Genomic DNA, 25,121 nt, shown 5'->3' with positions numbered 1-25,121 from the left:
TTTCCGAGGTTTTTCCATCTCTCTTTCCTGCCACTTGGCAAGTTTGTGTTGGAATTTGGTGACTTAGTGATGTTCATCCTCCACATAAATTAACTAGCTGAACGAATCGATGTATGGAGTATCATGCTTCATATTTGTGGGTTCCAGTTTCTTCCGAAACATGGTGTCCATTCTGGGGGAAAAAACACCGCATTGAAAGACAACCGATGATCTTCCACTCCCCCTTGCCTACCTTGCTAGCAAAAACTCCACTCATGTGCTTCTGCCAAATTAGAATGAGCATTACCAGACTCCAGATTTTCCAAGTTACTTTCTGGTTGCGCCCATGAAAAAGAAATATAATTCAAGATCTATGATCAAAAATTGCATATATTGCAGTGTATACTAGGGACAAATCAATTCAATACACATTTGATGAAACAAGCAAAACATACTGGACACCAGCCATTTACACTTCTCCGGGATCCCTCTCTCTCTCTCCCTATGAATTCTAACTTTCTCCTCCGATCAAACAGTGCCTGGCTGCATATGATGCCTTGGATGGTGAATCTGTTGAAGCTCCAGGCCCTTCAAAGCAACCCCACCTGACCTCCTCTTCCACAGGCTGCCATCTCCGCCGCCTCCTTCTGCGGCCGGTTTGCTCACTTTCTTGATCACTGGCAATGGGGGATCCATGTCCAAAATACTAACCGGTGAGCTGACGGAATTCTCAATCTCTTCACATTTCTTCTTGGCTCCTGCACACCCATTGCTCTCCTTTTGCCTCCTACGTTCGTAGCTGCCCGACGCAGCGGCGGCCGCAGCAGCAGTGGCGGATGTGAGGAGGCTTTTGCTAGAGAAAAGCCTCTTGAGCTTGGCGTACTTATTGAGACTCTTATTGACATTGGCTTTGGCAGCGATGGCGATGAGCTTGTTGGGCGTTGGGAAGCCAACAACCCGGTTGTTCCGCTTGACTTGGCCCATGCAGCCGACCTTTGGCGACATGGGGTCGTCGGAGAAAGAGGCGGATCTGTCCTCGTCGTTCCACTTGGGGAGCCTCCCATCTTTAATGGAGGGCCTTGAGCACAACATGGGCAAGAAGGAGCTCTTGTGTTGGATTTGGAGGTTGTTTCCATGGTGAAGATGATAGAGGTGGTGGTGGTCCCTATAAGCATTGCCCATCTTGATTCTCTTCTCTTTGATTGATTGAGAGAGAGAGAGAGAGAGAGAGAGAGAGTTATAGGTGTGATAGTTGGGGAGTGTGTTGTTTAAGAGGAGAGAAGAGAGAGAGAGAGAGAGAGTGTGTCTGAGTCTGGAGGGTGTCAAAAATGGAGGGGGAAGAGAATTCTTGTGATAGATTTCTCCCGGCGACCGCGAGTGCAGAACCGGGTCTTTGACGGACTTGGTCCTTCGCATACAGCCACAAGCTGCATTAAATAAAATATTTGGTCAAATTATTCACTTCAAGCCTCCGTCTCTGTCCGTGCATCTTCCAAATCTCTATCTCTTGTTTACGTGGGTTTTCTTCTAATCACAGGTATTGTCTTCGCCCACTTTGCAGAGAAACCGTTTTCTCATTCGCAACGCCTGAAAAAAATACCGTCACTAAATAATATCGAACCATGCGAAAGTTCATTCCTTTCGAAAAATATCAAACTCGGTCGATGTGGCTTAACATGTGAGCCCCGACGCTTCATTTCATGTAACGCTCAACGCAAACACCGCAGCGCAGCGGGATCAAAAGTCGGATTCGTATTAGCTTGGTCTGCGAAGGTCGTATGACAACCACGAAAATACTATGGATCGCTCTCTGGATCAGTTTGACGCAAATCAGTTTTCTGTAGGTTCTTAACACCCCATGATGTTTCACGGGGTATGAATGGGTGGGAGTGAAACTGAAGCGAAGATTACTAAAGAGTAAAAAAGTCGTAGTCTTTTGAAGCCGTCGCACGCGTGGGAATAAAAGTAATTATCAGGAACGGAAAAGGAAAACAGTTTTTGGGTCCAAATCACACTGCGTGTCGCTGGAGTTGGGGAGACTCCAAAAGTGGGATTCACGCCCCGTCTCTCACGCCACCCCCGTTGAGGTTTCATCATCGGCGGCTTTGAGGTTGACGCTCCTCCTGCTTTCTCTCGCCGGTGGTCCCTCGCTTCTTCATCTCATCACCTAAAATTCGCGCACTGTCAAGTAACCGCCGTGTACGTCGGGTACTTGATACCGTGCGATGCGCAAGACTCGAAGCCCCGACAATCCATTCCGGAGGTGGAAGTTTACTATGCCTGCCTACTCGACGGCGGTCAACCAAAATTGACGTGGAGTCTACCTTCTCCACCACCACCCTTCTAAGTTGAGAGAAAAATATTTTTCTTTTCTTTCTCTCTGGGAATATCCCCGAATTTTTTAATTACATTGCGGAGTTCGGACGAAGTAGTCTAAGGAATTGCTCGGGTCCAAAAATTTGCTTTTAATTCATTTACAGCAAAAATTATCAACCAAAAGGGAAAAAAAAAAATCCAAAGCTTATTGCTAGAGGATATCGATTCCATAGTAAACTCTTCGTTTTGGCTAAATGTAGTCTTAAATCTTTTGACTATTTGCCAACGTACTTCTTTCGGTCACTTTCGATCGAAAATTGTTGACATGAACGGAATTTGTATCTCCTTTAAACTCGTTTCTGAAAAATAGAAAAAAAAAATCAGAAAATTTTTAAACTGAAGTTAGAATTTCATGTATTATTTTCAGATAAAGCTTTGAACCTTGGGGGCTGACGGCCACCCCAGCCCCATGACCTAATGCGTCCTTAGCCCGGCGTTCTTATCTGTGTTCTTGTCTCAATATGGCTGGACTTTTCTTGCACTCAAGTCGATCGCCGTATTCTTGAATCTTGACCAAATCAAAACAAAAACAAAAACAAAAAAAAGGTCGTTTTTTTTTGCCGGGGCTAGGAATAGAGGCTGATTGATATTATTGAGGTGCGCTTCCGGATGAAACTACACGCCGTTTCGCTATCAATCCTGAAGAAACGACGCTACCGGAAGTACTGGAAATCGACAGTTCTCCACCTCCTTAAAGGGATATATCGCAAACCGATTCAGAATGATCGCACAGATAATAGAAGAAAAATAGACGATGCACAATTTACCCAGGTTCACCCCAAAATAGGGCTACGTCCCGCAAAGAGATTTCACTATAATTTTAAGTTTACTGCCGCACAACTCGTGACAATAATCAGCAAAAACGAGCAAATATATATATGCTCTAAACGGGCCAAAAACCTAATCTATTTGAAACCCCTTCAATCCCTCAACAAATAGGCTAACTTAGATAAAAGTACAAACTTGTTGAGGTTTCGAGGGCACTGCCCCGAACCCCCACCCGCTCACCGGGGAGCTGAATCCTCTCCCGCCGACCGGGCAATGGGACACCCATGTCGAGGGCGGCGCTCCCGAACCCCCGCATCCCGTGCGCAGGGGTCACATATCGTCGGATCATACTTCGGTTTTCCTAAGCTCACGTGGACATGCCCGGTGTGAGAAATAAAAGTCCCCAAAGTATTCGCCAACTCCAACATTCCTTCAGTGTCGATCCCAACTAGGCATTTTTAGATGTAAGAATGAAGCTTTTTTTGTCTATGGGCAAAAGGTTCAAGTCCTTAGGCGTTTGAAAATTATCTGGTAGGCATCGACTTACAGCATGTGACTAACCATGTTCTCTACGGGATCAACTGAGTGAAAAGAGAGCAGGGATTCGTACTTCTTTTTCACGACGATAATTCGAGACCGCTTGGATGAACTTAACGCAGGATAAGAATACCCGTGTGGACATAAGCGGCAACCCTATTGGACACGCGATAGTTACCTAGGATTGCGATTATTAAATTCGGTTGCAAACCATAGTTGCCGGGTTAATTAAGAAAATCAAGATTTCACTATTTCCAAAAGTCATACCCAAAAGAATGAGTTTTTTTTTTTTGGTGCCGAAGCTTGAAGGTCAACGGTTGGTTGGTGTGTTTGACTTGAATCGGTTTTGGTTAACCCCATTTTCTTATCGGTTAGCCGTTAATGTTGAAGTTAAGAGGACCAACAATGATAAGGATGACCAACAATGATGAGCAAACGCCAATGTAAAGTTTTTAGAAATGCCTTCTTCTTTTTTTTTTTTTTTTTTTGAGTCACTTTAGCAATCTGTTTTTCATCTGATCCGCGTCTGATTTATTGTTTTAACAAAGGCTTGAAGAAATGAGAGAGTTTTGATGGCTTAGAATCAAACAAGCTTAGTCATGCCTTTGTTTTCCACACTTTATCCATCCACGTAAGTTAGAGATCATCCAAATTCTACACCAATGTGAGAAAATAAATGATTTAAGATAAAAGGACGAAGCAGTTTGCACTTTACATCAACCTGACATGCCCTTAATAAACTCTAATCTTAAGTTCAGTCCCAAAATCTATCTCGAAACTTTTTTTCTTAGAAAAAAAGACTCTAAACTTTAGGTTCAATCCCAAATTTATCGTGAACGTTTTTTTTTTTGTCTTAAAAAATATCCCAAACTTTAGATTTAGTCCCAAATTTACCCTGAACATTACGCTAGCCCTCTATACAAAAATCATCGGTAGTCATCCCTAATTTTCATATCCTAGAACGGTTTCATTTGGGAGAATTTCATCAATTTTTATTGGTGTAGATTTGTTGTCATCCCTAATTTTCATATCCTAGAACGGTTTCATTTGGGAGAATTTCATCAATTTTTATTGGTGTAGATTTGTTATCTATGTGGAAATGCCACGTTAGTTCGTACCTATGTCCTCTTATTTTGCTCATGTGGTTTTTTTTACGACATGAAAATGCCACGTCAAATTGGGACCGGACCACGTGGCTAATTTAAGAATAAATTGAGAGTTTGTCACAAATCAGGGCGGATTTGGAACTAGATATAAAGTTTGTGGTTTTTTCCGAGGCAAAAAAAAAAAGTTCGGGATAAATTTGGGATCGAACATAAAGTTGGAGGTTTTTTAATGAATTAGGCCCTTGATAAACCTGCCAAATAGGAATTATTTGCAGAAGTAGACACATTATCACCTCCATTGGAGTAAAACGTCGGGAAGTTTTACAATGCTAAGAGGGTCTGCTTGTGGATTGGTTCTTCAAATGCGGTTTGCTCTTTTTTTTTCTTTTTTTTTTGCGGTATATGTATTTCAAGCTAGAATAAAATAAGACGATGAACTTTAACCAACAGCCCACATGACAATTCCTGTCCTAATGTTAAAGGAACAGACATGGTACTATTTTTGTCCATCGCTTTCACTGGCAATTCAGTAGTCTTGACTGTTCAAGATTGGACCAATGGCAAATGTGATGAATACACAGTAAATGAATTGTGGAATATGACCGCATATCAATTCTTGAGGGTAAAACCAAACTTCACTTTTAACTGAAGTTTCTCATTTTCTGTTTCTGATTTTCGCTCGTTATGTTAAGCTCAAACGCCATAATTGCAGTCGATCTTGCGATTAAGATCTGTCTCCGACGGCAGTTCAGACTAGTTCCGCCTTCCCTAGTTTGATTTGATTACGACTAATCCAATCTTATCAATCTCGAACGGTGCGATTAAGCATTCGATGAAAATGAGAGGAGTGGGTGCAAAACCCATCGGTTTCCTCGGGTCAATTCAGAAGCTAAGGCTAGGTTAGCCATTAGGTACCGACCAGGCACATGCAGGTCACGTGCTGATAAAAATCTTGTCCGTGGGGCAAGGGAGGACACATCTTGTTGATGTCAGCCGACACATAGCGTGTCTGCACGTGGGTGGCACGTGAAGGGTGGATTTGGTACCATGGTTTATTTAGGTACTTCTATTATTAAGCGATACAGCCCTAAAAAAATGATGTTTTTTTTTTTTTGGCCCCTCTTTTGTTGGAAAGCGCGTGGAGCTCCATATGCTTTTCAGGCACAAAATTTTTACATGTGATTTGTGAATGATTTGCCGACGTGAAGCATCGAGAAAGCTCTACTCTTCTCAATTCTCAATCGCCAAGCTTTTATACACGTATTAACAAACAGACTTCCTAACTCAAGTGCCTTTCACTAATAAGCTAAACATCTGAGATACAATTCTAAAAGCGAGTCGAGTCCGTAACGTCTAGATCCGATCTATCTACTCGGTAATTCATTCTCTTATGCGGGATATTCTATAAAAAGTGCCTGATCTACTAGCTGCACTAAATGTTTGGGCGGCTTTATAAAAAGAAAAATCAGTTTACAGCTTGAGAGCTTCAATACCTTAAAAAAGGGCAATCGGCCCATGGCCACATAATTTTGTACGCACACTCAAATTAGCTTTCATTGTAATCAATTTTCCAATCTCATGTAAGGATCTGGTTATTTATACCTTAGCCGGACCACCGCCGCTTTCGTCGTTTTATCTTTTGAACGGATTACCCAACGTGGAATTAGTCCTATAGAATCAACACTTACTAATTAAGGTGGCCTCATAACAAATTCGCAGAAATACTATATCGCTAGACAAATTTATGTTCTCCCTGTTCTAAGTGAACATAAAGTTAGAGTGAGTAAAAGTGCAAACGTCAGTGTCGGAATCAGTAGAAGATGCCATAATTTTTGTGCACTGCCACATGCTTCAGGACTAAGCAATCACGCGTGGAAGACATATAAGAGTCGTTTGTCAGTCGATAATTGAAAAAGATCAACTGGTTGTGGAGGCCAAGCCACCATGGGATCTCTTACTCATCCAAGTGTCTCCTTTCCCTGTTTCTTTTTCCGCTTAGGTTAACCTTTAAAGAAAAAGTGCGCACATTGCCCCGGCCAGAGATTGTCTTGGCACGGGGCAACATGGTTGTCTGTGACTTGCAACACCCCTTGCTTTCTAAAATCATTGAAGTCTCCAAGAAGTAGAGGAAACCCTAGGCCCATCTCTCTCTCTCTCTCTCTCTCTCTCTCTCTCTCTCTCTCTATAAATCATTAAAGTTTCCTAATAACAAGAAATTGAAAAAACCGAACACCCATTTCTGAAATATTTTGCTGTTAACTTAACAGTTTGATCGGTTATTTCTGACCACATGATCTCTTAATAAATTAGTATTTTGTTCAAAACACATGGTGATGGTGTGTGTATCTATGATTGAGATTGTACCGTCCCCGACAATACTATTTATGAAGCATTTGCTTTTTGCTTATATGAGTTTTTTCAATCCTTCCATTATTGAGACTAGTTACTAGTTCGAATTCCATACAAGCACTAGACCCATTTCTTTCTCTCTCTCTCTCTCACATCCGCGGCTGATGCAAAGCCGGAGAAATAGTCTCTTTACCGGCCAGTTGGCGGTGGTATGCGCCGGTTAAACAAAGGCAATGACAAGTCAAATCTTCAAAAAAAGGGACACCCCAGGTCCAGAAGATCACTCCCTCAAGAGGACACTCCCATTTGGAAAAACAGTCCCACTTTTGGTGTGCACTGCACTGCGGATTGTCCCACACGCAGGATAACTCGAATCTTGATCCCCAGTCCGTCGGTGATGCCGCCTGTGTAAGCTAGCTGCGTGACAGAATACGACCGGCGACCGCATAACAACGAGGAGATAAAGACAAGATGGAAAAAGGGAAGTTTCTTTGAAAGAGAGAAGATGAGTACCGAAGGTCCTTTTGATGGGCATTATTAGTCAACTTTGGTTATTACGAGCAATGCAAATGCATTTTCGGGGAAATATGTTGGTCCATGTGAAATTTTTTTTTTTTCTGGAGGCGGTTCGCCATCGAAAGCATCGATCACGGTCGCCCGCTGCGACAAGACTGCTGATCCTATGGCCATCATGCTGTCTGGTTTCTCTCAGGTCTGGACTCTCAGTCAAAAAGGAGTGGAATTGTTTAAAAGGAAATGCACGAGCAGTTTTAAGTTCAAACAGAAAGGTAAGGCATTAAGTGGTGGAGGGTTAGATTCTCCGGGGGGGGGAAAGAAAAGAAACCGATAATAAGACTGGTGGGAGAGGGTCGAGCTTTAGATACAGGTTGCCAGGGTTTTGATAGTGTCAAAGATAGTCTTACAACAGATAAGTACTAAAAGAATGCACAGAAACTGGTGAAATGTCAGTCTCAACTGCACAACTACATGGTCATCAGGCTTGTTTCAGAATGCAGAAACCCTGCTCAAGAGTAAAGACAGCATGCAAAATGCAATTTAAGGTGTGATAGGGATGAAGCAAATCTGTGAACCAGCATTTTTCATTGTGCAATTCTTTGATTTTCTGCCAAACCACACTAAAATGTGAGCCGTTTATTTCTTCACAAGTTAGCTTACAAGCCTTCAACCAACAAATGATCACACTGGAAAGAGTATTGAGAAACATGAATTCAACTGAAATATCTTTCCCTCAGGATCTCCGGGTTAAAACTTCCTCCAGTTGTAACCAGAATGACCAGAATTTACCGAGAGATTCATTTCTTACCTCTTCTTTCCCTCAGCACACGAAATATAAAATTTGTATCCATTCTTATCATTGGTTCATACCAAAATCTTTTCAACACTATGCAGGCCAGAATTCACTAAAATCCTCATGTGGTCAATACAAGGCACAATTGAAGAACAAACATTGATATTGAAACTCTGATGAAGAGCGGAATATCCAAATCTACCACATGAACAAAAATGCACATCAAACTATCACCTATCCATCACTGTAACCTGCTGAAAAATTTTGCAAGTGGTAAAGGAAGACGTGAGCTAAGTTTGACGACAAGGGAGAGATGATGATGCTCTTTAAGATCATCCTCATTCCCATAAACAGGACTGATTGACTGCTAAATTCTACCAGAGGACAAGAATAAACCCATCATCTTGTCCATTGTCTCAAATACATGACCTGCATATGGCAGTGCTACCCAAGGAACATATGAAAGGGAACACCCCCACCGCCCCCCCCAAAAAAAAAAAAAAAGACTTGACCTATCATTGGGATGTCTCGCCAACAGGGTTGCCTTGTGGCTCCGATGGCTCATTTGGCGGTGACTTTGAAACAAGACTCTCCTCTTCGACGAGGGAAACTCTATCGTCTGTCCTATCTGTATCTTCTTGTGGCTCAGAGTGTATATCTTGAGATTTATTCGCTGTTTCCATTTCGCTTGGGCCTCCGGTTTGTAATTTGGAAGGAATTTGCGGGGAGGCAACATTCATCCCTTTGGAAAGACAGATGTACTTGAAAACTATCCTCTTGTAATTATTTAGCAGGTCTTCTACATCAATTACTGTCAAATCACCAGCCTGGGCAAATAAGTACGGGAACTCCTGAAAGGTTTTGCTAACCTGATCCTCCTTCAACAGCATAGCTGCCCCTTTATTCTCCAAATCTGAAAGGGATGGGATTTTAGCCATCGATGCCTGATTACTTGTATATGGTACTGACTTTGTCTTCAGTTTGGTTTCAGATGTTTTCGGTGGTGTTGCAGGAATTCTATTAAAAGAACCTTGATTTCTTGTTTCCATCGGTTCTGCTCTTGGCGCATAATCACCAGCACTATCAGTTTGGTTAGAGAGACCATCAACATCGGTGGAAAGCCCAGATAAAAGAGCTCGAGCAGATTCCATGTTGCTCAAGAACTCAGTTTCATCCATTGAAAGTGCTTTTGCATCAATGTTTGAGATGAAGGACTCTGCGGAGAGCATGTTCGTAAAAAAATAAGCTGCTTCAGCAACTAATCGAGATTGTCGTCTGTATCTTTGTATATACAACAAATTAGAGTGCAGTTGCGGGGGGCTTGCCTGCATGGGATGAATACGAGGGCAGATTATGCATGAGAATAATTGCAGCGATAAGCAGATAAAGCAGCATCCCAAAATAGTTGTATCACCAAACAGGTAAGAGTAAAATTTGAAGCCACAAAACTACTTAAATCTTTCCAAATCTCCATCACCTCTGGGCTTCATTCAACACCCAGGATCCGCGCCCCATGTATACATTGGAAGATCAATTTTTTTCCTTTTGGGAAAATCAGAAAAGAATTTGGACCATCACCAAAAATGCAAAAACACCAGCAATTTCAAAAAACCAGATAGACAACCTCAAAATGGCTGGCCAAAGAACTTCTATAAAACATGTTCAAAGACATAAAAATACAAAACATGATTGTTGGAATAAGCAATGTCTGATTAACAAAACATGCAGAACTACTTGCAGATTAGATATGCCCCTGACGCCTGACGGCATCTAAACTACAGTACTTCCTCCCCCCACCCCCCCAACCACCACAAAACAAATTTTGTTTCTATTGCAAGATTGCTCCTTGTGTTTCCAAGTCAGCATAACATTGCTATCCTCACCGTTGAGCAAAGTAAAATATTCTCTATAACAAAATAAATTCACTTTCCTTAGTGTAAGCCAGCTGAGACTGATGAAGTGGCTATCATAATTTCCAGTTGCCCACTTAATTTGCCACCTGAGCCACTGGGGGTGAAAAGATAATACTTCAGACCGCCTCAGCATTTGATGCCCTGACAATGACTCACAGGGATGAAGTGTCCGTTAAATATGGTGTCCATTTGCTTGGGCCAAAGTGAGAGATATGTGACACGGAGCGGTTGTTCCATGTCCTCGGCGGATCGGAAGACTTGTGTCCCCGTGTCCTCCCACACTCGTATAACCTTTAGGTGGTGCTTGTTGGTGTCAACATAGTAAGTGAGTGATGCAGAGGGAAGAAGCAACTAGATTCACGGAAGTGGTGTCGGGATGGTTTGTGTTAAGAGTTCTAAGATTAGAGAGAATACATCCCTTAGGAGCTCTAAAGGCGGAGTTAACCTCCCGTGTACAAAGTGGTCGGGAGCTAATGCCGCTCTCCCGATGAAGCCATGGCAGGCCGAAATTAGTTGCGGTGCCTAAAATAATCTGCTCTCGCTCGATATAAAGGATGCCCGAGCTAAGCTGGGCATGGTATGATCCGTTACGAGAAAGTCAATCGCCTAAGTGTTCTATGGGACAACTAAAGAAACAACGCTGGCCTGGCATGAACAACTCGCTAAGCGCCACACGGGCTATTCCGCAGCCAAGGAAAGTGCCGGCCCGTGACATACGACAGTAATTTATCTCAACATTTGGAAACATCAAGTTCCACTCCTCCATAGGCTGAAGGTTATCCATATTATCCATCTAAACACCTCAATGAGGTTAACGACTATGGGCTAATGGTGGTCCAGCGTTACCTCCCAACTTACCTATAAACATCCAAAGAGAAAGTTCCATACCATCATTGTAATTAAGATTCTCTTCTATTCAGAAGATTGAAGAAACTAACCAACATTGCCTCAGTCTTGCATCCAAAGCTCTGGCATTTCATCAGCAGAAATGTTTCACAATGACCGGCAACCCTAGTATGTGGAAGGACTCTAGAATGACGATGAAAGCCAACACTTCTCCTTTCACTATCTAGAGTAGAGTAGATTATTACAAAACGTCGGTATAGATTGTTATCTGAATATTACAATATGCAATGCTAACAGTAGTGAACAAGGCATCAGTGTTGCAAACCAGACAAGTTACCTCAAACTTCAAATCTAACATCATATATAGTTTTCAAAATTTTGATATTGACCAATCAGCAAATGAATCTAGATAAAAAAAGAAATGCAGTCAACAGTCCAGCATAAAATGACAGAATTTGGATAAGCATTCAATATGTCATGATTCCTGAGGAACAGGACAGATATCTCAAATAACGAGAACACATACCTTAATGGTAACATAAATTAGAACAGGGAGAAACTCATCAGCCCCTGGTGGATTCCCATTGGAAGCAATGGAAGCATTGATCAACAGGTTGTTAATAACTTTGCAACAATTGAGGATGCACACTAGCTTGTCTCTTGGTGCCTTGCACATGTTGATCTTTTGTAGTTCTTTCTGAGCAAGCTGTCAAAACCAAACAGAAGATTAGTCAGACTAAAAGATTTTTTTATTATATCAGCAGCTAACCCATTCAAAACCAAATCTAAAGAAATGCATTATGAGTACCAAAGTAGGAGCAGCCAGTTCATCTATTTATTGGCACATATTGTCAATGAGGTCCAATGAGCTGACCGTCTATAGTCTAAATTAAGAAAATAATCCAGAATTCCCTTAAGGCAACTGTTTAAGAAAGTGCGGGTGGATACCCACCAGCCACGATGTTTCATTCTGAAAGGACGGTGTGATGTCCAGATTTTCTGGCCTAATGAACTGTTGAACCAGAGACATCTTCTCAGACAGGTCATCATCAAGTTTAACATCATCTGGATGTGATGCAAACACGCGGGAAAACAATTTCGTCATTACATACTTCTCCAATCCCTGTATAGAAAACAAGCCAGAGAAACAGGATGAAACCTGTCAGGATTCATCGACTGCATATTGAACAATGAACTAGAATATCATGATGGAGAATTCTCGGCATGAACTAATAGATTTAAGTTCCAAGGAGCAATAATATTTCCACCACTTCCAAGACTCGCTGCAAATGGCTTGAACATTAAACTGCATATATTTGCAGCCGAAATAAAAAGAAAAGGAAAAAAAGAGTAAAATCAACATAACCAGTTCATTTAATATCTACTCCATTCTAAGGACAACACATTTGCATCCACCCAAAGCAACAGCTGTTCAAGAGAAGTTTACCAATTTTATGAAGGTAAACTCCCAACTAATTCAGCAAATAGTGAAGAACTTCCTAGAAGTAAGGCAAAAAAAAATGGTGAGGAAAAATGTCGCAGTTGCGGAATTTCACAATTACGTACAGTGCTTCTATTAGCCTATTATACTTTTCTCATATCTAGAAGTATCAAAAACTTCACAGGCTCTACTTATCTCATCAAAGAATCATGTCCGCACCATATAAATCACTTATGTGGGTCCTTTCTACCAAACCATGGGAATTTATCATATCAGCTTCAAATGTATGATTTTTACAGTATCAGTTACCCTTCTCCAGATGTCAACCTATCAATTCTGCTGAACTGCAACCACTATCTACACATGCTATATCCCATTTCCCATTTGGGGTTCTTTCCCTTCCCTTGTAGCACGATAAGAATCTGGGTGGCGGACAAGAAGCCACTTTTCAGGCATATCTTTATTTGTCAAATGTTTTTCATACATGGCAAAGTTAGCCTTTGTCCCCTACAATTTAAAATATGCATTGACACTCTAGTGCCAATTGTCTAGCCCAGAACAGCCTTCCCTTTCCACCTTAAAGACATGGTCCTAGGTAACTAGTTGAGATTTAGAACATGTCTGGCTGAGAAAATTAAGAATACCATTAACGAGGGCAAAATGGAGTGCTTTGTCAGGAGGCAACTTTAATGGCATCACGTAAACATGCATCCTGTATACAAAGTTAAAAAGCAATTTTCTGGGTAAAACTTGTTGTGATAGTGACTCACTTCACCAGCACTCTCCAGTTCCTCCTCTGAGCAACCCGCCCACAATGGATGATTCCTGAATACTCCTTCCATATTGTTGAGAAATTCCTGTACAATGGCACTATCCCTCTCCGGATCTGGAGCATTGTTTATAAACGAGACAATGAAACTGCAAAAAGAAATGCACCTTAGCCCAGAGGTAAAAAAGCCTTCACATATTAATGTCAAACAGAAGTAGAGGAAACAAGGTTATCCACATATAACCTCTAGTCTTCTATTTTTGCGACTAGAAAAAGGGGAAGAAATCAAAATCAAAACTACATAATTCTTCACTGTGCCTGACTTGAAAAGTGGACTTTGATTGAGCAAAATCCTGATCCTCCTCCAGTATCAGCAGTTTTTTCGACAAATTTTCTGAGTTAATCAGTTGTCGTATCTGAATGCGCAAAAAGGTTCAATTGCTTCCACAATTCCAATTTTGTTGCCATGAATTCGATCCTTGTCTACCCTCCAGAGCATGCCAATCAAAAAAGTTATTCGCAACTTTCCGCTTTCAACATTAAGGCCCCCTTTAGTAGACTAATCGCATAGTTAACTTCTCCTTTGGCACTGACCCAAAAAAGAAAAAAAAGAAAAAATTCTCCTTTGGCTTCAAATTCGAACTAGAACTCGTTTCCAGAAGCACGGAAAAACTGCCGAAACCAAGCAAGAGAAGCCGAACAACAGGAGAGTCCGCCTCCCACCGTTGACTCAAGTCATCGGAATCAACGCCCGGAAACAGCTGATGGGAATAGGCCCTCGACATCGAGAGACCGCCGAAGACGAAGCGAATAGAAAAACAGGCACATGAATCGCGCACCTCTTGATGGACTTGACGATGTCGGAAGCGGAGGGTTGACGCATTCGCTCCAGGAAATCGTGCAGCCCCAGGACGACGTCAGCCTTCTCCATTGCCGACCGAACCCAAAAGCGACGCGAGCTCTGCACCTGACTTCTGTCTCTGCGCGCGAATAAACACCCGGCGATCGCTTTCTCCGCTAGCTGTCTAACGCACCGCGAGATGATTGCACTTCATCAGCTTCCATCGAAGAGGATGAGGGAGACAGAGATGCAGAAGCTGGGAAGAAGGTGGTTGTGTGCCGTGAAGGACTATGGCTGAACTGAATTGTTTTTTCTTTCTTTGTTTTTTATGTTTTTGGAGCGTCTTATAATGGGGGGACGACAGAAACAGCGACAGAGAAGGCAGACCGACTATAGTTTTTCCTTTTTTTGTTTTTTTTTTTTGTCTAATTTTTTTTTCAACGATTTTTGGGGGAGTAATTTTTACGTAAAAAATATCTGTCCTTTATTTGGGTACTTTATTTGGAGGAATAATGACACAAATAGGTTAGAACAAAATAAAAATTGGCACAAATAGTCCCCAAACTTTGACTCATTGTGCAATGTAACCCTTGAAATTTTAATTTGACCAATACGATCCCCGAACTTTAACCTAATGTGTCATGTAATTCATGTACTTTTAATTTGACAAATACGGTCCATGAATTTTTCGAACGTGTTCCACATAGTACCCGAACTATAGGAAGATGTTCAATATAATCTTTCTATTGATTCAAATTCGGGAACTAAGTTGAATATGTTCCAAAAGTTCAAGAATCATATTGGTAAAATTAAAAGTTTAGAGATCACGTTGTATGTTGAGCTAAAGCTCGGGGATCATACTGATTAAATTAAAAATTCAAAGACTACATTACATATTAAATCAAAATTTAGAGATTATTTATATCATTTTCTCTTCTTTGGAAGATCACGAGGGAAAGAAAAGCAAGAGGAATTTTTCAAAATTTTAAAATTTCCTTTCTCTCCTTCTCACAGAGTACATTATAATTTCTTTCACGTTCACGCCTCCCCTCCCTTTCCTCCACTCCTCCCCAACAACTTAAAGTCGGAGTCGGGGCAAAAATCCGATATAAAGATTGGAATAATTTCATTTTTTGTCCTTTATAATTTACGTGAAATGTGCCATCAAATTTCATAATTGTTAATTTGTACGATCTACCCCATAACGTTAGTTCGGTATTCAATAACCCTATAGTAATCATAGATCGAATCTTATAGAAATCATGAAGGCTGCGTTTGGTCGTCCGTATATTTTTTATAGATAGGATAGTGTCGGATTTGATAAGAATAGGATAAGATTTTAAATATCTTATCCAATGTTTATTGATGTTGGGACGTAGCATGAATTCAAATAAATATTATCTGTAAAAAAGATTCATCCTCCACAATCCCCATCTACACCCTTCTTCCTCGTGATTTTGAGGATGCCGACGAGGACGCTCACTCCTTCTCCGACATCCCTTTTGCTGCCCTTCTCTACTTCTAATTTCGCCACTTTGAGACCCCCCGAGTTTGAGTTCTTTGCCCGTCCCGCTATCTCTGCCGTCGACGCCTACCTCTTCTTAGGGCAAATCATTCCCTTTGACGAGGGTGAATACCGCATCAAGGCCTCTCAATTAAATTCGATTAAATTCAGCATCGCGGCTGCAAATCAACAGAGCCCATAACCAAAATTCATTAGCAGAACCTTCTTCTCTATGAATACAATGTCCAAAAACCAAATAAGCAACGAGAATTCAGAGGAACATGAAAACTTTGTTCCATACCACAGCCTCGAGATCTTCCCTAGGGCATGAGAAGCCCTGTCACCTCGGCTGCCTTCTCTATCGGGTCTGATCGGGATCATGAAGTTCCCCATAGGATGGAGTTGAGTGATATAAGGAAGAGGTAGGGCCAGCAAGCTCCGGCGCCGCTTTTCTCGTCGGTTGAAGGCACGAAACAAGTCATTGCTGGTGAGGGGAGTTATGGCCATTGAAGTCAGGCCGTTGTGGTAGCTATTTTAGTTAGAGAAATCGGAACTCAAGACAGGGAGAGATGATGGCGGCGCTGGGAAAAAGAGAGGAAGAGTGATAACAAGGGCAATGTGATTTTTTTATGAGTTTTCTAAATTTTACACATCATATCCGGATCTATCCCACCTCCTAAATGAGAGTTTTATAGCCGAGCTATATCCGATCCTATCCGGATCTTACATCGCTCCAAACGCTAAATAGGATAAAAGTTATTCTATCCGGAGCTTTATCTGGCATACCAAACTTGGATGGGTGATTGGATCAGCCTCAATTAAAAGACTCTCTGCTTGGCTTGTTTTAAAATTAAAATTCGTTCTTATTCCTTTTATGTTTTATACGTAAAAGACCATTTTGCCCCACTGCTGCCGGCTTTGGGGAAGGCCATCCTCCTTTAATAAGCAGGCTCTCTTCACTTAAGAGACTGTAAATACATTTCATTTGTGGAAAATGCTTTTTGGCCCTCATCTTCTGCAGATGAAGTGTTCCCATCAGGATTGGTGGCCACCTTCAGCTCGAATACTGGGGATTTTCACAATTTTGACCAACTACGAGCGCATGCAAACATAGTCCAGGCGGGGAAAAAATGCAAGGAAAATCTTGACATACCCAATTCAGCTGGAAAAATAAAAATAAAAAACTGACATAATGATGCACAGTAATTTTACTTGACCTCCTTTCGAACAAAACAAAATCAGTTCCCGAAATTCTACCAAGGGGTCAAAAACACGGGACCCAGGTGTGTAAAATCCTAGAGCCTAAGTTACACCTCACTAAAGTGTGAAAAAAAAGAAAGAAATAATTTCACGTAAATAACCACATATCACCCAAAAATCCAAGTGGGATTGCAAAGTGTCCACAGCCAAATTTTCCTAGACCATGGACATGCAGCAAACAAGCACTGCGTCGGCGTTTGTTAACTTGATAGCGGCTGCAACCACCTCCTTCGAACCACACATGCGCATAAAACATGTTGCAACCCCGGCCAGTAAATCTCCTCTGTAAGTTGCACGCTCGATTAACTTGCAAAAGTGCCGTGTTACTTCAATTCGCACCGTGTTTTAAATGATTATGCGCTTCTCTTTTACCCAACATACTATCCCCCGCTGTAACTCTACATCAAATTAAAGCATCCCAGACAGCTCCATCCCCTTCGCCGCACCTTCTGTGGACATCTTTAATCTTCTCCACCGATTTGCATATACCACTACAACTCCAGTCGAATGAAGCAATGCACACATTGCCAGCCTGTGCCTTCCATTCACAATCTGATCCAGCAGAAGCTTTATGTTAACAAAGAAGAAACAATGAGAACCCTAAAACTTTGGCGTTACATTACAACATCAAACCCCAGGGCATGTTTCCCATCTCCAATTTCAAATTCGAACATGTCAAAGATTGAGACTTTGTAGTCTGCAAAAAGTGGATGGCTAAAAACTATCGCAAAACTATCAGTTACATGATTACATTAGCAGTGATGCTATCATCCAGAGGTGATAAGTATGTGCCTTTCTCCAGTTAGGATCTTACAAATCTTTTCTGTGAGATACATTTATTTACCTGGCGGAGTGCCACAACACATGTTGCGGTCATCAATGTGCTCAACCTCAAGACCAATAAACCATGATCCAAGCGACACATCTTCATTGGCATACTTGTGTAATATGGGCCTGCAATCACAATCCAGACCAACCACTTATTTCACAATCTTCTAAAATGCCCAATCCACCACATGCACTCAGGACCTCAAGGGACCAAAGTTCTCTAGTAAAATCAGATTAATCCAACACCAAGAATAAAGGTTTCAACAAACTCGATGTTCTATTCTGGTATGAAAACAGAAGGGAAAAGTCATTACAGAATTTTGATTCACAATCAAGATCAGTCTAAATTTTCAATGAAAGAAGGATGCAAACAAACAGTCCTTCCGCACACATAATCTGAATTTTTATAATTACATAAATCTTCTGAATAGTAGCTAAAAATTTACTCATAATGTCCTACGAAAGTATAATTTCTTACATTTAGGCTCATTTGTTGAGGAATTGATAGACAACTTCTTAATAAATCCATCAACACCTCTCCCCCCCCTCCGGGGTCAAGAGGTGAGCACAAAGAATAGTTTAGAAAGTCTGAAAGCATTAAAGTTATTAGAGAGTGAAAATCTATTAGAGAGTCTGAAAGCATGTGATGTCTACTGAACATTAAAAAGGATATTGTGTAATTAGCAATCAGCGAAAACCACAATTAAATTGTACTCCTTACTGGTTGATTGAGATGTAGGTAGCCAGATCCTTTGAGAGGGCATAGATCTGTCCCGTTGCATGGCGGAAATACTTATTACCCTCCTCTCCAAATTTCCAGTACTCTGGTTCATGATACTTGACATTCCTATAAAACACAGAGAAGTGTCAATAAGAAAGCAAATGCAGGCTTGACATTGATACTTCTCAAGTTAAAAGATCTAAAAGGTACTTTTGAGAAAGCACAGGTCCAGACTTCATGCAGCCGATATAAACCCTCGGCTTCGAACGATGCCGGGCAAGGGTTGTCGCCAGCATACCTATGAAGTAAGCATGCGTTAAATAGAGTTTGAACAATAATGACAGGAGTTAAGTGAAAAAAATCATAAGCAACGAAACTCATTGGAGTAGCTTATACCCAAATTAACGTGGACATCATCATCCACCTTGATATAATAATCAGCATCCCACATAGCAACAGCAGTGGAAAAGAAGATTTTTGTTTTTGCAGATAATTCATGATAACCTTCCACATGTTCCTACAGGAAGAAAGATCATATTATAGAGACCAAATTTACGAACACGTTATCAGAGTTCCAGCAGCAAAACTGTGGCTTTCTTACCAGCCTTAGGAAGTCTTTGTGCTGAGCATCTTCCGAGTCAATTGCTCGATCTAAAATGCTATTTGACGTTGCACTGGATGCATAGAGTGATCGTAGTTAGATTCAGAGATCCAATGAAGTCATTGCTCAGCGAAATGGGAACTACATTCAGGATTGCAAACACTGCTGATTATAAGCTACTCTACTTTTACATACACTGCAATGGAACCTCCACTAATCAGAGCTTCTGCAATGCCAGAATTACTTCAAAATGAATACATAGTGCAACTAAATATATGTCAATTTAAGGTTCGAAACTATACACCTATACTTTCCATCTTAAACGACAAGCCTGCCATATGCATCCCCCATATATTTCCCCAAAGTCTAGCTGGAATTTTTTCCAACCAGGGTTGTGAAAACAAAAGGTAAAAAAGTATAAACCTACTAATTTGATATCTAAAAGAAGCTGATGAACAGATTCTCAATTTCATTCTTTTGCATATGAGCTTTTTCATTCCCATGCATAGTGGCGAGTAAGAAATAAGTTATGCATAACAAACTTCACTATTCTCACAGATCCTTGCCTAGAGACCTTTCCACTTTTTAACTCTGTAGCTTCAAATTTCCCATACATAAACAATTTAAAATTCCTCAAAGGCCTTCGTTTGTCTAATAAAAGAGAGCTTTAGAAAGAGAACTACCTATGCTTGTCTCTCGTCAAAGAAATTTCATTTATGGCTTTTGCCAATTGTTGGCAGAACACAAAGCACTTGCAACTTGTGAGAGAGTAGTTTGTAAAGGTATTATATGCATCCATCAGTGAAGAGGCAATGGTGCATTACAAAAATGAAAAAATAAGACAATCATATTGTTGGTCAGGATATTGCGTCGAGGTAACCAAAGAATGTTACTCTTAATTTTGCACGTTAAATTATGTAGATTATGGGAACTCAAGATATCCTGAATTATTATATTGGCACTCACAGCTTTATTGAAGCATTCGAGAACGAAGGAACTCCTTGCACAAAACTCCGCTCTTATATTCCATCTCGCGAAAATTGTCTAGTAATTAATCACAGCACTTCACATCGCACAACCCAAGCAGTATGCCGATAGGAAGGGGAATAACTGACCTATGTCCAATCATGAACCGTACAACAATCCCTTTCTCGCGCTCCAACTGAAGAAGCTTCTCTCCTAATCAATCGCAACCACATTCGCATCATTAGATAACAAAAACATACGAGGAGGTAACATCAGCCAACCTGACAACAAGTTCTGCAAGAATTCTAATACCTTGAGGCATCCACGTCCCCCTGACAGAATCCCGCCGCTTCCTACTACTGAATGCTGTATTAATTCCAATGACCATGAACATTTTCTTCCTTGCCTTCTGATCACCCGATCCACTCCCCAATTCCATTGCACTCCTAGAGGCAGCTAGTTCCATCTGAAGCGACTCGATTGACTTGTCCAGAGATCTATCCAGCCTCCACAAAAATTCAAAAGAAGCAAACGACTTAGAACAAAATCTAAAATCGAGACTTCCACAGCTAAAACCTCGGCCATGACACTCACTGGATAGCTTCATGAGTTTTGTGCACTTGCTGCATCACATCCTTATCATCCGCAGGCTTCTGGCACGCAAAAAAAAAACAAAAAAAAAGGCAAAACCTCGGCATTAACGTCAGCTCAAGGTAAACTAGTTTGAACTCGAATCCCACACACCCAGACACAGTTCGCCGCCACGAAACATTCAGCAACAAAAACCCTCACCTTCTTCGAGTCGCAGTCCTCCGAAACCATCCTCAGCTCCTGCTCCCGCCGAGCCCGCGACACGAGCTGGCCACTCGATTCAGGCGGAGACCACATCCTGCGAGCACACGATTCCGAATCAAAACACCAGACGTACTCGAATCGAGCTTCCTCCGCGTACGGTACAACAACATTCGCGGGCCGCTATCGAGATCGCACCGATATCACGCAACGCGAGCACAGCGCAACGGAGACCGTAATCGACGGGGCGATCAAGACGGAGAGAGCACGGACCTGTTGGAGAGGAGGATGCCGAGGAGGAAGAAGGAGGCGCAGAAGATCGGGATCCACTTGGTGGAGATTCTGTTGCCGCCTCGGCTCTTCATGGCGAGCGCGCGTGCAAGGAGGGGGAGGGGGGGAGGAGATGGAGAGGGACGAACTCCAATCGAACTTGAGTTCAAAAACGAAGATGAAGACGAAGACGCGATGTGTTTATTATTATTCCGAGTATTTATATTTACGGGGAGTGTGGAGCAGCAAGCGCGTGGACGAGGACCGTCAAACCGGGGTTAGGCGAATGGAGCGGAAAATGGGAATATTTTGTTTTTAATTGTTTACGGGGGAATATATGGAATATTTGTGTGCCGGTCTCCTGCGCTTGCGGCGTGCGCTTCACGTCGTCGACTTTTTTTTTTTTTTTTGTTCTCTCTCTGTTTTTTGGGTTGAAATTCACGCCGTCGACTTGGACACACAAGTCACGCCTGGAGTCAAGGCCGAGAAAAAAAAATTATATATTCGCTTTTTTCCCTCTTTCCACTTTTCACTTGACATTATCGGTGAAATTTTGGCACTCCCGAGCGCAACACAACACTTTTGAAGTAAAATTTCTGCTCTACGAATACTTCTCTTTTGAAGTAGAATTTCGTTTGATTATTTCTACTTTTAGAGTTTTTTTTTTTTTTTTTTGCGTTGCATAAGTAGTTTGAAGCCATTTGAAAAAGTTTTTTAAAAAAAAATTACTTCTCTCCGGAAGTTATAATCGAAAAGAGACAATCAACGCCCAATCTCTCGAGTCAATCTCTCTTCCCCAATCCGCCTCTCGACTTACAGCGCAGACGGAAACAAAAGTAGAAAAATCAATTTTTAAACAAAAGCCGATTTCCAGAGTATAAGTGTTGCCATGTGTGCACGTAAACGTTTATTTTTCATTTAAATGGATTTTTGCGGCCGATGCATTCTGATTCCTCTTTCTTTTAACTTAAAAAACTTCGAGATTTTTACAATACAAAATGATAATATACATCTTTACGTCCTATTCGTAAATTTTTTTATATGCTTATCCGATATTTCAATTATGACGAGAAGCCAATAAGTACTTTGTACTTAAACTCAATTTGAAACAAACGAATCCCAATTATTTCGATTTTACAAATTTTAATTCGACTATAATAAGTACCGAGGAGACGATAATTACTCACGGTTTCGGGTAATACTTTACCACCACTCTCTTGCCATAACATTTCATATTTTTTCGGAAGCTTTAAAGTTCAATCGACAGTATGAAAAGTTCTCACAATCCACACATTACTCGATTTAATTGTTCACATTCATAAAGCCCAGAATTAACTTAACAAAAAATAATAAGACCTAGGATAATCTCCAAAAGGGTAACATTTGTCTTCTTGCGCATGAGACGCTGACCAGAAGAAAAGCCCGGCTCAAACCGCGTGACAAACACGCTCGATCTCGAAATCGCAGGAGATGGTTTCGGCAGATTACGGAAAACTGACTTGCGCAAAAAAAGATGCGAACTTTGTAAGAATCCGTTTTTGACGTGTCGTGTAATGAGACGGCCAATGGTACAAAGTTCGGCATCTTGATTGGAATTCCGAAATCAATTCACTTTAGCGGTCCACCTCGCGCTCCTTCGGTCCCCTCCGTGATTGACTCAACGATACCGATCCGAACTCGAGGTCGTGATTTCTGCCGCATTAAGCATACGAGTATGCATAACTAGAATAGCCTTAGGCATTAGGGGTGAGCAAAAAGGATCACCCGGACCTGGACCGCCCGGACTAGACCGGGACCGATGGTCCGGTTCCCGATTTTAGGGGGATTCGGTCCGGTTCCCGGTTCCTAAAATTGGAACCGGTAATCGGGCGGTCCGGTTCCCGGTTTCCAGACCCAGGACCGGACGGGACCGGTCCTTTTTTTTTTTTTTTAAAACAAACCTAACGTGTATTTGTTGTTTAGGTTTAGGTCATTTAGAGTTCGATCCGTAGCCGCCAATTGAAGATGCTTTGACTCCGCCGAGCTTGTGGTACACCGACCCTTGTTTCCTCGACCTTGAGCTCGACCACGTCTTCTATCAAAGTGTGCATACATTTTTCCGAACCGCGGATCGAAAACCCTTAGAACCGTCCGGGAACCACTCACCCCTATTAGGCATTGATCCAAGACGCAATGTTGCTGATTAATCCATCGACTCGTCCTTGGTAGATTTGTCGAACCTGAGCCGCCAATTGAAGACGCTTTGACTCTGCCGAGCGCATGGTACACCGACCGTTGTTTCCTTGACCTTGAGCTCGACCACGTCTTCCATCAAAGTGTGCATACACTTTTTCGAACCGCGGACAGGAAACCCTTAGAACCGCTCGAGAACCGGACCGGACCTACGGTCCGGTCCGGTTCCCTGCCTCGAGGTGACCGGTCCGATTCCCGATTTTGTATGGGAACCGGACCGAACCGGGAACCACTCACCCCTATTAGGCATTGATCCAGGACGCAATGTTGCTGATTAATCCATCGATGCATCCTTGGTAGATTTGTCGAATCGGTGGATTGTGTCGGGTTTGGGTCGGATTATAAATGGTATGGCCCATTTATTACAATGCCAATTTATGGATTCATACTCCATATTGCTAAAACAACTTCATGTTTAATCAAATCTAGAAATTTTTTCTTCTTATAAAATTTTAAATATTATGTATATATATTGCTAAAACATTATGGACAATTATTATAATTCTACCAAAAAAATATGAATTTTGTATTTATTTTTTTCTTTTCCTTTTTTTTTCCCTTCTAAGTAGGGCGAGGGTCGCGGCCCTCGCTTGGTGTCACCCGGCAACCCTCGATAGATTTCATAAGAAAATAAATAAAATAAAAAATAATTTATAAAATCATAAGATTAAAAAATTTATTCAAACGGTTCAAGATGATGACATCTCGTCAATGCGTTGACCTAACTAAACCTTTATAAGTTAAATGAGTTGTAAATGGGTTTACAAACACGTTTATAATTACAACTCAAACCCATTGGCAACCCGTTTATTAAAACTTGACTAACTCACATATGAACTATAGTCATTGGCGATTGCTAACACGGGATTGCTCTTGCGCGATGAGTTTCATTGAGCACGAGTGTGATTTTGCACGAGGCTTATTCGACGCACAAGGCAAGCGAGCTGCCAATCGAACGATTGGTGTGGTAGTGAATATGTGGGTCGACCACATTCACAATGTACGTGTGAGCATTCTTACTGGTGACTTGTGAGTTTCTCGGACTGCGGTTTGTTCACATGTTACTAAAGGGGATTTGGGTTTATAGAATGTCCAAACTTGAATTCCTAACAACTTGGTTCGACTCCGTTCGAGCCTAACAATCTAAGAAAGAGCTCAAGAGTTAATATCCGAGAATAGATCTCCAATTCAATTAGTATGACTATGCATCGGGTCTTACTTAAGTGGGAAACCACCTTGAGCCAGCCGGGTTGGTCTGATTTCACGCCGATTCCCAGAAGATCCAAGCTAGCTCTTGGTTCTGACTTCTTGGAACCTGTATTTACTAGTTTGTTTCCTGGTTCTTATCCTAGAACCATTGATTCAATTTTGGGACCGACCAATCAGTTTGGGTCCAAAATTGAACTGGTTTAGAGCCGGTCGTATGTAGACTATTAAAAAGAAGATTTTACATCTCGACTTTGGGGGAAATTACCAAAGTACTTAGTCATTAAATAATTTTATAACTTTTCTATGGAAGAAGAAGAAAATAAAAAAAAATCGGAAATTGGGCCTTAATCATCGCGGCCCTGTGCGCTAGAGGAGAGCAAGATGAGGTCATCTAACCTGCAAAAAGGCCGCGTCATGGGACCATCTGGGCCGGACTCCCCTGTCGCCTGGTAGAGAAAGGAGAGGAAAGAGAGAATGGAACAGACCACATACTACTTTTTCGGT

The 25,121-nt window shown here is 41.6% G+C and overlaps 3 protein-coding genes across 6 annotated transcripts; all 3 read right to left on the bottom strand.

The window, feature by feature from the left end:
• Nucleotides 1-263: 263 nt before the first annotated feature.
• Nucleotides 264-15,175, bottom strand: LOC115736897. The gene is made up of 2 exons (XM_030668814.2): nucleotides 15,165-15,175; nucleotides 264-1,187 (listed from the first exon to the last, which is right to left on the bottom strand). Exon 2 carries the CDS (start codon nucleotides 1,159-1,161, stop codon nucleotides 508-510), a length of 654 nt encoding a protein of 217 aa, XP_030524674.1. The 5' UTR covers nucleotides 1,162-1,187; nucleotides 15,165-15,175; the 3' UTR covers nucleotides 264-507.
• LOC115736756 (vacuolar protein sorting-associated protein 9A-like) lies at nucleotides 8,570-14,572 on the bottom strand. Its single transcript, XM_048273396.1, has 5 exons — nucleotides 14,233-14,572; nucleotides 13,395-13,542; nucleotides 12,136-12,306; nucleotides 11,710-11,889; nucleotides 8,570-9,749 (listed from the first exon to the last, which is right to left on the bottom strand). Exons 1-5 carry the CDS (start codon nucleotides 14,322-14,324, stop codon nucleotides 8,940-8,942), a joined length of 1,401 nt encoding a protein of 466 aa, XP_048129353.1. The 5' UTR covers nucleotides 14,325-14,572; the 3' UTR covers nucleotides 8,570-8,939.
• A 1,694-nt stretch (nucleotides 15,176-16,869) lies between the features above and the next one.
• LOC115735523 (beta-1,3-galactosyltransferase 7) lies at nucleotides 16,870-21,373 on the bottom strand. Of its 4 annotated transcripts, none has more exons than XM_030666798.2 (11): nucleotides 21,180-21,373; nucleotides 20,907-21,003; nucleotides 20,709-20,767; nucleotides 20,427-20,620; nucleotides 20,264-20,327; nucleotides 19,149-19,221; nucleotides 18,944-19,064; nucleotides 18,758-18,845; nucleotides 18,548-18,673; nucleotides 17,843-17,952; nucleotides 16,870-17,550 (listed from the first exon to the last, which is right to left on the bottom strand). In XM_030666798.2, exons 1-11 carry the CDS (start codon nucleotides 21,269-21,271, stop codon nucleotides 17,402-17,404), a joined length of 1,173 nt encoding a protein of 390 aa, XP_030522658.1. In that variant the 5' UTR covers nucleotides 21,272-21,373; the 3' UTR covers nucleotides 16,870-17,401. The 4 variants fall into 4 exon arrangements, with proteins under 4 accessions (XP_030522658.1, XP_030522674.1, XP_030522667.1 ...); XM_030666814.2 differs by having other exon boundaries at nucleotides 20,427-20,611; XM_030666807.2 differs by having other exon boundaries at nucleotides 20,709-20,764.
• Between the last annotated feature and the right edge of the window lie 3,748 nt (nucleotides 21,374-25,121).

Source organism: Rhodamnia argentea, chromosome 2, assembly GCF_020921035.1.
Source record: "Rhodamnia argentea isolate NSW1041297 chromosome 2, ASM2092103v1, whole genome shotgun sequence".
In the NCBI taxonomy this organism is placed as follows: Eukaryota; Viridiplantae; Streptophyta; class Magnoliopsida; order Myrtales; family Myrtaceae; genus Rhodamnia; species Rhodamnia argentea.
Note: the sequence above shows the minus strand (reverse complement) of the source record. Positions and strands in the feature narration are given on the sequence as shown.

Excerpts from the sequence above, each read along its gene's own strand:
- LOC115736897 (XM_030668814.2), bottom strand. The coding sequence starts at position 1,161 with ATGGGCAATGCTTATAGGGACCACCACCACCTCTATCATCTTCACCAT.
- LOC115736756 (XM_048273396.1), bottom strand. The coding sequence starts at position 14,324 with ATGGAGAAGGCTGACGTCGTCCTGGGGCTGCACGATTTCCTGGAGCGA. Across the intron at positions 13,543-14,232 it reads ATCGTCAAGTCCATCAAGAG|TTTCATTGTCTCGTTTATAA; the intron begins GTGCGCGATTCA and ends TTCTTTTTGCAG. Across the intron at positions 11,890-12,135 it reads AGAATGAAACATCGTGGCTG|CTTGCTCAGAAAGAACTACA; the intron begins GTGGGTATCCAC and ends TGGTTTTGACAG.
- LOC115735523 (XM_030666798.2), bottom strand. The coding sequence starts at position 21,271 with ATGAAGAGCCGAGGCGGCAACAGAATCTCCACCAAGTGGATCCCGATC. Across the intron at positions 18,846-18,943 it reads TGATGTCCACGTTAATTTGG|GTATGCTGGCGACAACCCTT; the intron begins GTATAAGCTACT and ends CTTACTTCATAG. Across the intron at positions 17,953-18,547 it reads ACCTACATCTCAATCAACCA|GCCCATATTACACAAGTATG; the intron begins GTAAGGAGTACA and ends TTGTGATTGCAG.